The sequence below is a fragment of the Dendrobates tinctorius genome, unplaced genomic scaffold, assembly GCF_039654945.1.
Source record: "Dendrobates tinctorius isolate UK_male_01 unplaced genomic scaffold, ASM3965494v1 ptg000075l, whole genome shotgun sequence".
Lineage (NCBI taxonomy): Eukaryota > Metazoa > Chordata > Amphibia > Anura > Dendrobatidae > Dendrobates > Dendrobates tinctorius.
In genome coordinates, this window is record NW_027361743.1 from 23,718,115 (window position 1) to 23,731,496 (window position 13,382).

The window sequence follows — 13,382 nt, forward strand, 5'->3', positions numbered from 1 at the left end:
ATTACCGTATCTTTATTCTCCCCACCAGTATTCAGCCATAGGGGTGGAGGCATCACCAGTTCAGTCACTGCTTTGAGTATATAGAGTGGCCACAATGTAGAGCCAGTGTCAAGGGCATGGTTATAGCATGGCTCTGTATACTCAGAGCGGTAACTTAACGGGCGACACCTCCAACCCTAGGACTGAATACCAAATGATGTCGGGGAGAATAAAGACCATTTTCTCCCCGCTTTCGGCTGCATGCAGGCACCTGACGGCATCATAGCGCAGATTAAACCCCTATGTGCAGGTTAAGTGTTATGCCTGGTTACAGGTTTCTTTTAAATGCCAATCAGTCCAATTTATTACTTTAGACCCCGAAGATTAACTGGATTTACAATGATTTCATTTGGCTTAACTAATTAGAAGGATAACAGGGATGTAGATATTTTACTATTTTTATTAGTAACACAACACACACACACACACGAGGTGGTGGGTCCAACACACACACACCCAAAATTAGGTGGTGGGCCCAACATAACATGAGGCCCAACACACACCCAAGACACGAGACGGTCAGTCCAACACAAATGAGACATGAGGCGGTCAGCCCAACACACACACACGAGATATGAGGCCTGATATGAGGCGGTCGGCCCAACACGCACAAGAACATGAGGCGGCCACCCCATCACACATATGAAACCTGAAGACTGACAAGAGGCTGCCGGCACAGGACCATCTGGTGAGCGCAATTATTTTATTAAAAAGAAAAAAAAAAAAAAAAAAAAAGAGAATCAATTTGCAGGACTCTGGTCCATGAATGATGGATGGGAGGCCTGCAAACCACCTCCTACTTGCCAGGATCCTTGATACCACTTCTCATTTGTAGGCTCAAGGCAATGTCATTGTTGCGGCATCGCAATGAACCGCACCCATTTGTCATACGACGCTACAGGGATGGCAACGTGACCGCTGAATTTGGGTCCTGAAAATCGATTTGATAATTTTACAATTTTCGGTTTCTTGATATATGTTGTTCGGAGGCATTTCACCATGGAAGGATTCTATTTGCTTTCATTTTCAATCAATGAGGAGAGGGGATGGAGATAGATTTGAGGCAAGGAGATGCGACGTTGCACTCAACCGAGTGCCGCTTTCAATATTTGAACAGTGATCTTGTGTTGACAGATTGCTTTTAAAGTGACCCTCCAACTTGCAGCTAAAAAGAAACTACACATTTTTATCTGACCTGTAGTGCACAGTTGTGCGTGCGCTGTGGCGTCCCGGTGTGGAGGTGCTCAATCTAGCGCTGCCTGGGTTACATTTCCAGTCACATGACCGGATCATGTGACCGGGTGCCGTCCCCTTAGTGATGTCACAACATGGCGGCTATGCTCCGGTACACAGGCCCGGCTGATTACCCCATCAATACATTACTATTTAAACACCAAGCATTCTACTGCTACTCCCACTCCTGTTGAAACTGCAATGCGCATCGAGGTGCGTCTCAGCAGTCGCTACACCTTTTCACTATGGACATAGGTAATAATTATTGATGACATATTGCGGCCTATTGTGGGGTATTAGTGCTTGCCCTACATTACCTTATTGATCAATATTGTATACCTTTTGGTTATTTATGTTCCTTGATCAATTAATTATATTTTTTCTTGGCATTTTTGATTGGACAGCTCAGTATTTTATATTTGATAGTTATTACTTAATGCTTGTATATCTATATTGTGCCATCTTGCCTATGGTCCCTAAAGCACTGTAGCCCTTTTATGCAATATTGTCCAGTGCATTTAGTATTACATATTATTGGGCGTCTACATGGACTTATTAATATTATATATTAAGTATCATTAGATATTTTATAGATATGTACTGTGGTGTTTTTTGCTGCTGTTCGGTCTTATGTTAAATGTTCCCAGTTTATTCTTAGTCTTAGGTTTTAATTTTGTTGGTTATTTTGTGGTATAATTGTCTAATAAAATATTGTAATTTTTTTTTTCATTGGTTCTATTGACTGTTCCTTCAATTGTTCTCTTTTGGTGCTTACATTTCTTACACCTACCTGGTGTTCTTCATTTGCTGCCTTAACTCGGATAGGATAAAATAAGATATTCATGTAGGCACAAAGACGACCAGAAGAATTATCCTTTATATCTTTATTGTTAAACAACCTGGTTGAAAATCGTTGCAACGGCAGCTTTGATGAACAACAAAAAAAATATATATATATATGTAAAAGGGAAAAAAAATCCTAGTTTTACTGTTCTGAAATGCGACTTCTTTAACCATCACTGGCTACATGACTGAACGATAGCTGCTGATCAGTGTGTCTGAATGATAAAGATCAAGGCCCTGATTCATAAAGACTGACGTTTTGAACCTGTTTCTCAAATTAAGAGATGTGCACCTTAATGAATTTGGTGCATCTCCCAGCTGCCATGAGGCCCAAAAAAACCTACTTCACTCATAGTTTATGCCATCTTTGTGACAGCAGTCCTTCCCGGGTCAGGTGTAAAAACATCAAAAGATGCATTGTTTGCCTAACTACAAGTTTTGCCAAAGTTTCAAAGAATTTTAAGCCAAAAATTCTGGTGGAAACTGAATAACCGGGGGGCCATAACTCTTCCAAAAAGTAAGAATAGAACATGAAATTTTTGACCTGAGCCAAAATTAGACTTAGCAAGAAACAGAAACCAGCCGTTATTATGTTATAATCCCTTTTGCTTCTGAATCAATCTCCATGAACTTTAGATAGGATTCCAGCCAAAGAAAGGTCTTGTATCTTGCAGGGGTTTTTCCTACGCTAAATATACAAACCATTTCCTTCCAAATGGCACTGCAATATATTGCTGTCTAGTTGTTAGCTGAATTATTAGGGTACATCCAAAAGAAAAAAAATAAAACCAGACATAAGTGCCTGATAAATTCCCCTTTTTTTTTTTTTTTTTTTAAGACGATGGCCCCTTATACCTGTTGGCCATTCACTTGAATTAACTTTTCAGGTGCATTATCAAAATTGTCAGTTTTCCTATATATTACCCTACAAAAATCTAGAATTTGCTCATCATTATGAGTGAGCAACCGGGACTGCAAACACTGATAGTGAACTTGTAAGGAATAAACCCTGGCGTACAATCGTCTAAACAAATGTAAAGTCAGTAGCCTCAGTCTGCACTAGCCCAACAGGCTGGCGGATATTCTGGCTGCCTCCAAACTAATGGCCATTTCTGATCTGATTGATATGTTAGGGGTTCAGCAGGAGGTTTTCATATGCAAATCCTGTGAAATATTGCAACGCGGCAGACATGGCCACCTTCTTGCTATCAGACGTGTGTGATTGGACTATATGGGGCAATTATGAAATAAGACCTAGCCCTTCACGGGATGTGGTTGTAGAAAACAATGCAGTTTTCATAATGGTATGTGCTATACTAAGCCACCGAGAGTTCACTTGGGGATTGTACTGCCAAAAGTAATATCCAAAAGCAGCCGAGAGCCATACTTTACACTGAAGGCTGTTTATAAAGCATTTCACAAGAAGTTTTTCTCATCTTCTCACTACTCATTTCACATTTATCTAAAAATGACCTATGAAACCAAGGACTGAGCAGCCTCTACCAGCCATCATGGCACGATAAGACTGGTTTCTTACATCCAACATTGCTGGGCCGAGACCGGGACCGTGAGGTCTGGACTACTAGCATGTATAAGGCTGCTGAGCTCGGTGACAGAAGAGGAGACGACGTGATGGACAGACATCATGGCATCTGGCGCAGGCGACGTCCTCCCAAACTACGAGCTTGGAGAGACTCAGACATCGAAGCTGATAAAGAAGTCTAGGGAGTCCTCTGTTCAGGATAGCTGCTGTGGTTGGTCCGTACTCGTAGCTGGAAAGTTGGGTGTGGGAAAATGGCCTTAAAGCGGATGGTCACTACTGCACAATCCCTTCTTAAATGCTGCAGTCCTCCAAATAAAAACTTAAACTCATCTCCTGGACTGGTGCATCCCAGCAATGTCGATGCTGTTTGTCTCCTAGTGTTACCGTATATACTAGAGTATAAGTTGACCTGAGTATAAGCCTAGGCACCTAACTTTACCACAAAAACTGGGTTCACTTATTGACTCGAGTATAAGCCGAGTATGCATTGTCCCCTCATCCCTTATCCTAGTATGCATGGCTCCCCGTCCCTGTCCTTGTATGAATGGTTCCTTATCCCCTAGCCTTGTCTTAATGGCTCTTATAAAAAAAATCCAAAACATCCTACTTACCTTGCCTGCGTGCCCTCGCTGCATCTTGTTCCGGCGCCAGCAGTTCTTCCTGCCAAGCGATCACGTAACCCCGCTCATTAAGGTAATGAATGTTCACTCCACGCCTATGGGAGTGAAGAGGTGTGAATATTAATTACCTTAATGAGCGAGGCCACGTGATCGTTCGGCAGGAAGAGCTGCTGGCGCCGGAACGAATGCAAGTAGGATGTGTGCTGGAAGTTGGCGGTACAGGCTATAGCCACAGCCGCCGACTCCTGCCTCTGTGACCCGCTGCCTCTCCCTCTCTGTCTTTCTGGGACAAATGACTCGTTCATAAGCCGAGGGGGGTGGGGGGCTTTTTACGCACACAAAAAAATGTGCTGGAAAACTCGGCTTATACACTAGTATATACGGTGTTTCACATGAGCGCTGCAGCTCATCAGGATTCACCGATAGGATTCAGTGCTTTTGTATCTGGAACAGTGCCGACAATGACGAAATGGCACCGATCCGCAGGCATGTAATATGTCAGCATTTATGAAAAGGTTGTTCAGCAGTGGACAAACCCTTTAGTAATTCTGAGGCTGCTCAGTCCTTATGTACAGACAGTTTCCCTTCAGGACTGGGCGCAACGGAAAATTAGCATTATATGGATAACGGACTGTATATAGTACTCGTCATGCCTGGTAAATTAGTTACCAGTCTCCTATAAAATAATAATATGCTCAGTACTACTTTACAAACTTGTATAGACAGATTATCCGTGAAAAGCAATAAAATAAAGTTCAAGAAAAATAAAGTACAAAAAAAAAAAAACAACTCAAACTAGGGTAAATCTTAGTGAAGAAAACATGTTGTTTTGTGTTACGAGGACCAGTCATCATGTGTCTGTGAGGTAGTAGTATAAAGTAACCTCTTATTACAGAAGAAAAAAAAAAATAAAAGGTCTTCTTATTGCTAAACCAAATTGTCAGGACATGGAACTGGAGAAAAATATCATGGTGGGACGTACAACTGACAAATAATCCCAAAAGATCCAAAATAACAACCAAAAGAACACATACCCACTCACTAAACTCCTTTGTCAGTTCTAGACTCCGACTTGAGACATCCGTTCACAACTCAAAGATTCGTTAGCAGCTAACGACTATCTGTTAGGAAACGAATAATGACAACGTGAATTAGCGACATTGATACGGTGGTGTGACGAAACTGAAATCGGACGCGACACGTTCAGCACTGCAGATAAATCCTATTCGTCCTGCTCTGGTTTTAAATCTCTCCTCCACAGTCAGACTGGTACAGGTGCTTTGGCAAGGGGTGGGGTAACGCTCCTTCATCGATTCGTTAAAGGCCTACTTTTAGTGTAGCACGGCGTTAGCAGGGAGAGGCCTCTTCACATTGATTCAAACTCATCGATACGCTGCTTCGTGTTTCCTTGTCGGATCTGGCGGAGTGTCTTGTACTTGTCTCGGCCGGCTTTCACGTTTTCAGCGTGGAGAACGTCGTTTTGTGTTTTCTTGGTTTCATCTCTTGCTTGTGCCAGCTCAGAACTTAGAGCCTGGAAATAGAAATAAAAATTGTGGGAGATTCAACAGCCTTGTAACACTTATTTGATAGCATTTTTAAAGAAATTCTGTGCCAAGCCCTTTAAAAAGAGATGTGCGCATTCGCAAATTATTTTTTTAAACCAAGGAATCATAAAAATGAAGCAACTATGAAAATACATGCAGACCTATGGTATTGCCATGGTTACAGACTACAAACAAACCTTGTAGTCTGATCCTGCACTCGTGTATTATTCACCAATAACAAATTCTTTATTTCTAAAGGATTTGTTCTAGTAACATTTTGACACTGGCAGCAACGTGACCGCAAAGCCATTGCATATGACTAGTGAAGTGGAAGGTCTGGCATCTCCTAGTGTAAAACTTCTTAAAAGTTTGGAGTAAATTATTTATTTTTAAATAAAAACATTTTTGCAGCGGAGTTTCATTAAAAATTTTGCACAGTTTCCTTTTACATGCTCTTTTTCTCTGCACAAACCGTACAACATTTTTAATGAAACGCAATAGCAAAAGCCCCAAATTCTTGCATTTAAGAAAAAAATAAATAAATAAATTGCCCCTACAGATTGACAACCCCTTTGATAGTCAAGTTGTGCAAATAGTTTATAGTTGCCAAGCAGGGCTGTGAAGTCAGAGTATGTGTCCATTGAGTTGGCATAAAAATGGACAGATTCCGAAAATATATAATATATTGAGTACAGTAGTACAATGCAGGAGGTGCTGTAAAGTTTTTCAGAATAATTTTGGAAAGTTATAAAGTGTCACACAAAGGTCTGTTCTGTTCCTGATCTAAGAATATTGGCTGTTAGTTGAGATGAATCTGTGCTGCCCTTTAGTTACGACTCCACAGCACTGATCACTACTGAGCATGTACGAGGGGCGATCCAAAAGTAATGATAATCGGTTATTTCTATTGCACACAGAAATTAAAATAAAAAGTTTTCTTGTCTGTTAGGTACCCACTAGTCCAGGAAAAAAAAAAATCACCTAAATAGGCCACGATTCCCGGGAGCTACATTCATTTGAATATGAACTGCCAAGGAGTGAACATCAAAATGGAAAAAAACGAGCTCAGAGCTGTCATCAAATACCTCTGCTTGAAAAAAATGTCTACCAAAGACATACACAGCGACTTGGTGGAAACATTGGGGGACTCTTCTCCTCCATATTCCACAGTTGCACGCTGGGCCAAGGAATTTAAGCTGGGAAGAACATCGACGGAAGATGAACATCGCGAAGGACGCCCATCCACGTGCCTCAATGAAGAAAACGTGAAAAAAGTTGAAGAAGTTGTGTTGGCAGATCGAAGAGTGACTATCAGGCATGTAGCTGAGGTCACAGGGATCTCATATGGCAGTATTCAAAGAATCCTTGCAAAAGAATTGCATATGAGAAAGGTCTCCGCGCGTTGGGTGCCAAAAATGTTAACCGACGAGCAAAAGAAGAAACGAGTTGACATTTCAATAGCAAATCTCGAAAAGTTCCAAGCAGACAAGGAGAATTTTTTGTCACGTTTTTTGACCATGGATGAGACCTGGATCCACCACTTTGATCCCGAAACTAAACAATCGATGACATGGAAACGAACCGACGAACCGATGCCGAAGAAATTCAAAGTGTCAAGCTCAGCAGGGAAGGTTATGGCGTCCGTTTTTTGGGACGCTGAAAGAATTATTATGGTGGACTATTTGGAGAAGGGAGCCACTATTACAGGCTCCTACTACGCAGAACAAATAAGAAGATTGTGGGAGGCTATCAAGGAGAAAAGGTGTGGCAAACTGCGGGCTGGAGTGCTGTTTCACCAAGATAACGCATCGGCTCACAAACCTGCAGTTCCCATGGCTACCATTCAAGAAGCGGGCTTTGAACTGGTGGAACACCCCCCCTATTCGCCAGATCTAGCCCTCAGTGACTTCTTTCTCTTTCCTCGGCTCAAGGAACACCTCCGGGGCAAGAAATTTGATGACAATAGCAACGTGATAACCACTGTTGGAGAGTTTTTTGAGGATCAAGAATTTTTTTTCGAAGGGAATTCTAAGTTTAGAAAAGAGATGGACTAAATGTATAGACTTGTTAGGAGACTATGTAGAAAAATAAAAAAATTTTGTGACTATATTCATTGTGTTTATTATTGATTATCATTACTTTTGGATCGCCCCTCGTAAGTCAGGGAAATAGAGGAGTCAGAAGCTTGGCTTCCTACTCTACAGCCCTGTTTCCAAGCACCCTATAGCCAAATGGTAAGTGGAGACCTGACTTTTTGTACCTCATGTGAATGGTTACCTGTAGTTGCTTCTTTACACGCTCATTCTTTTGCGTTTCGGTCAGTCTCTCCTCCTCACTCCTATGATTCACCACCCCCTCAGAGGACAACTCTGCGCTGGCCTCTGCGCTGTTTTCATCATGCTCGTCGTGCTCGTGTTCGTTTTCTGCAGGTGCAACAGGCGGTGGGGGGAGCAGCGGTGGAGGAGGTGGTGGAGCAGACATCACCGATTTTAGTTCCTCTTTGGTTTTTTCCAGATCTTCTTGTGCAGAATATGCCTGGCCAACAATAAGAGAGGTCACATACTTGTATCACCATGTTACATTATGATTGTATGATTCACAGTAATGTAATGTTTAAGGAAAAGGCAGAAGTACTACTGCGAAGCGGTCACAGAGTACAATTCAGAGGAACTTATTAATGAAACCACAATGAAAAACATGCTTGAAGATGAGGTTGTATGTCCTCGAACGGTGGAAAATTAAAACTACAATTATTCTAGGCCAACTTGACTGAACAGCAATATGCTGCTAAAATTGAAAATATAAATACTAATTGTGTTTGCATTAAAGACAACAGATCTGGATTGCTGATGACTGTGGCATTGCAGGACTTCCAGGTTATACGTATGTGATGACCTATCCATGGGACTGGTCATCAGTAACAGATCGATGGGGGTCCGATACTCAGCGTCGCAACAGAACAGCTCTTCTTGGCTCCCATGGCGGCTGAATGTAAACACTGAGAAGCTGCTGAGCAAAGCTTTATTCCAAGTGTAGCGGCTGCTGCAGCACAGCTTCTGTCTATGCAAATAACGAGCAATGCTGTAGCAGCATTAAATGGTCTCTACTAGTGATGAGCGAGTAAACTTGTTGCTCGTGCTTTTGCGAGCATGCTCGGGTGGCCCCCAAGTATTTTGGCGTGCTCGGAGATTTAGCTTCTGTCGATGCAGCTGCATGATTTGTGGCTGCTGGACAGGCTGAATACATGTGAGGAACGCCTGTTTGTTAGGGAATTCCCTTGTGTATTCAGCCTGTTCAGCAGCCATAAATCATGCAGCTGAGGCGACAAACTAAATCTACGAGCACGCCAAAATACTCGGAGATCCCCGAGCAACAAGTATATTCGCTCATCACTAGTCTCTACACTTTACACAAAGCTGCAGACCGCCTCTTTATTCAAAGTGTTTACATCTGGCCACTGAGAAAAAACAGCAGATTAGTGGGAGTGCTGGGTGCTAGACATCCACACGACCTGCTACTGATGACCTATCCTATAGATAGGTATCTGATAACCTATGCCAGGAACTCGTAGGGTGCACCGCAATTAGATTCATCATAACATGGGATTTTAGCAGCAGAACATTGCTAGTGAACTGGTTTTGAAACATCTAAACATTCATGGTCGGAGCATGGAGTATGATGTCCATACTGGCCCTGGGTTTCCTGCCATAAAGTCAACATTCTCAAAACACGTCTAAGGGGCCGTTACGTTCAGGCCAGACCAGTTCAAGCAGTATGGTCCAACTTGGACCGTGAAATCAACAATATTGCTGTCTTTGCTTTAAAGTGTGATCTATAAGGGTTGAGAAAAGATGGCTCTCCAATGTCTACACAACCAGCAGCCACAATGAGACCTCATCTTTACCATCAACTACAACACATAGAGAAGGGAAGAAACCGTAAATCATGCAGAAGATGGGATTAAGGAAAAGCGATTGAAGCTTTGAGGGCAGACTCTCTCCAGACTGTCCACACTTTGGCAGAGAACAATGGCATGAACGGCAAGGATAGTGTCCAACTGGACCAACGTTCCAAGCACGGAGAGGAATAGTGGTGTCTTCCATGTCAGAGATGCCACCATCAATGTAAGAAAAAGGCTGAGGATCATGATCTTCAAATACTGTTGGAAAAAAAAAATCTCAAAGCTTTACAGTAGGACAAGCAAACTCGAAACCTTGGCCACTAACCATAGCACCAGATTCTGCCATTTAGGTTTGTACTGTAAAATAACGTTACAATCATTGCTGCACTAGTATCTTCCAATGCGATAACCAGAACTATTGTCATCCAGTAACACTGGAAAAAAAAATCCTAATTTCTAATACAGAAAGGAATTTATTTTTACAATACTTGGCAGTGAGACACTAAAGCATCCCTAGAACTCCGGGTTGAATAACCCAAAAGTTAGGCGCCAATTCCAAACATTTTAGAAGCATTGGCTCTCTGGTTCTTGGTATTCATTCAGCCAATAGTTTTCCAAGAATGCTTATAATATGGCAGCCACATCTTCTCTGGATGATGGACCAGAAGGAAAAAAAAAAAAAAGAAGAAGATGAAAAAAACATTTAGGAGAGCTCATTGATTTTTTTTTCCCAATAATGCTTTACTACAGTATGGAGGACCCCTTTATCTGCAATGATTACCACTCACAATAATAATTAATTTTCATTTCTAGTCACCTCATACTTCTATAATACTAATGTCTCTCCCTCAATCAGACATTAAGCCACGATACTGGAGGCAGGCACGGATTGTGAACAAAATGACATTTTGTGCTTCGCAATCAGACGGCTGCAGAGAGGACTGATTGGAAATGACACTTCTAGAGGAGGTGAAATTAGTGGTAATTGCAAGTCTTACCTCCTGCATTTCAGGCCATTAGATGTAACACTCCACACCGGCCTCTACCTTGTACGCTCCGGACATTGGAGGAATTATCATTAATGGTCGAGGTGCTGTAAAGTCCAGCTACTGATGCAATTATACTGCTCAGTCTCACAGAATAGATCATTATCATAGAGATCAGCTGGAGACCCTGTGCATCGTTTTGCCTTTTAACGGCACCTGCAATTCATATGAACGTTACATCTGCAGTAGAGATGGCCTCCTTTTAAATCGTAAAGGCTTTCTTCGAAAAATTACCTATTGTTTAAATCCGGTCTTTGTGTTACGTCCATAATAATTATTGAAAAAAAATGAGGGCGTTTCCGTTCCCATATCACAATTTGTATTAAAAAAAAAAAAAAAAATTGGTAGTCTTGCGATTTTCACACTGGCCACCGTGGCTATTCTTGATTCATATTTCTGCATTCTTTCAGGAAAGCCACATTAGCAGAAATAGACAGGCTGAACCCTATCTTCTGTACTGAAGCATCAGCAGGTCAGGCGTGACAGTCTGTTCTGATTGTTGGATCCTGTGTCATCAACTGTGTATAGAGATGTGACCGGTCATCATAATCATGCCTCTGATGATAAAGAGCCTGCTGAAAACACATCCTAAACGGACAGGACGTGGGAGTCTAAAAAGCCCAAGTGGCCAGTGTGAAAAGAACAAGAATGCCAATTTAGTTTTTTTTTTTTTTTTTGGTAAAATAAAAAAAGGTTTATATTTTTTAATTTCCTTTCCTTGCCCAGTTTTGTATGCAAAAATGTAATAAAGATTGTTTGAAAAAGGATATGGAAAAAGAAAAAAAGTTGAACATTTTAAAAAATATATGTAACACAAAAACCTGATTTTAAAACACTACATCCTTTTCTAATGGCTTTATATTGTGCCTGCACCCAGGGACATGAGAGCAGCACTTGCTGTCCGCATTGGTGAATGCTTTCCCCTACCTCTACCTCTTCTCCTGTTCAGATGGATGCAGGCGCACTCTATATCCTCTAATGAAAGCCGAGGCTGAAGTTGCTGTTGGGTCCGTTCCTGCTAACATAAGCCTGCACATGTACGTCAAAGGCAGTGTCCCTGCATTTGATGTGGGCTCGCAAGCAGAGCTCACATTTTTCCCAGCACTTAATGGCTGAAGTAATCAGGCATGAAGTGCCTCTAACAGCCGCGGTTAGATCGGAGGTCGTGGCCGGCGTTCATAGGAGATCGTGATTTCTGCTACACGTAGAAGTGTTTTCAGCCTCTCTAAAAAAAAAATGTGGTCCAGGTATCCACTTTTCAAAAATGTCACTCAAATAGAACGAACTAAGGTCTTTTCATCTGAAAAATTACGCTGTATTGTCATTTTGGGATCCCTTTCTGAAGGGGAAAGTGGCGATGGCCATCCCACCCAAGGAGAGCATTTGCAGACATTGTTTGGGGCTTCTAGAACTGCTTTATTTTACGGACCCATACATCCAGAGAAGATAGCCTTTCTAAACTGATCTCAAAAGGTGAATCTTGGATTGAGGTCTTAAAGAACAATCCAATTGGTCTATTTTTAATCAAATTATTAAAAGTTATATTTTAATTGTTAGATCAGATCCCTGTTGAATTTGAATACATTCATTAGTTTAACTGTACCCACGTTATTGCTATATATGCAAAAACTACACCATCAACCAACACCAGATCCCAAATAAATGGAAACGCCACGGGTTTCTTAAAAAAAAAAAAAAAAAAAAAAACAACTTTTTTTTTAACTTAGGAAAACACTGCACGTTTGGGTACTTGTCGCTGACAATATGAATCCCCAGGTCAGTACAATTGTACTTTTTTGCAGCTTCAACAAACATTTCCAGTACATTATACAGTAAAATGAATGGTCCCGGAAAAAACAAGTCCTCTATATGGCAAGAAAAATACAAAAAGATAGCTCTTTGAAGAGGAGGAAAAAACCAAATAAAAAAGTCAATGGGTAGTGAAGGGGTTAAACAGAACACGTACCGTTCCCATCGTGGGTGGGTGGAGAGGTTGGGGTCACACCGATGAGTTACTATGACCTGCTGTAGGATGTGCTCCGTAGGAGACAAATTTTTGCTATTGCAATATGTATTAAGAGCGATAAAACGATCGCAAGTTCAAGTATGCTAAGGGGACTAAAAAACAAAGACAAAAACATTTCTCAAAAATATTAAATGTAAAATTATATACCCGCATATAAGCCGAGATTTTCACATCATGTTTTTGGGCTGAAAGTCCCACTCTCAGCTTAAACGCGAGTCATACACACCAGGGGGTCGGCGGAGGAGGGGGGTGTCAGATCATACATTCCCCCCTGGCACGTCTCTGCAGCCCCCCCCCCCCCCCCACCCCCGCTTCTCCCACGGTCTCCCTTCCTTCCTTCAGCGGTCACGTAGTACTGCTCATTAAAGTCATGAATATGCGTATATTCATGACTTTAATGAGCGGTACCACGTGACCGCTGAAAAGAGGAAGGGAGACCGTGGCTGCAGAGACCGCGCCAGGAGGGGGTAAGTATATGCAGTATTCACCTGTCCCCATTCCAACGCTGCTCGCCTGTCAGTGAAGTTCAGGCAGCAGAGGGCGCGATGACGTGGTTAGTGCACTCCGCGCCGTCTGCTGTCTGAACA

General features: G+C 41.9%; 1 protein-coding gene across 1 annotated transcript in view; it reads right to left on the reverse strand.

Annotated features, from left to right (window-relative positions):
- Positions 1-2,141: 2,141 nt before the first annotated feature.
- Positions 2,142-13,382, reverse strand: part of RDX (radixin) — a 155,621-nt gene continuing 144,380 nt past the window's right edge. Inside the window, exons 13-14 of the mRNA XM_073583101.1 lie at positions 8,100-8,357; positions 2,142-5,809 (exon numbers count right to left, since the gene is read on the reverse strand). Coding sequence (XP_073439202.1) covers positions 5,645-5,809; positions 8,100-8,357 — 423 coding nt within the window. The 3' untranslated portion in view covers positions 2,142-5,644. The remainder of the gene's footprint in view (positions 5,810-8,099; positions 8,358-13,382) is intronic.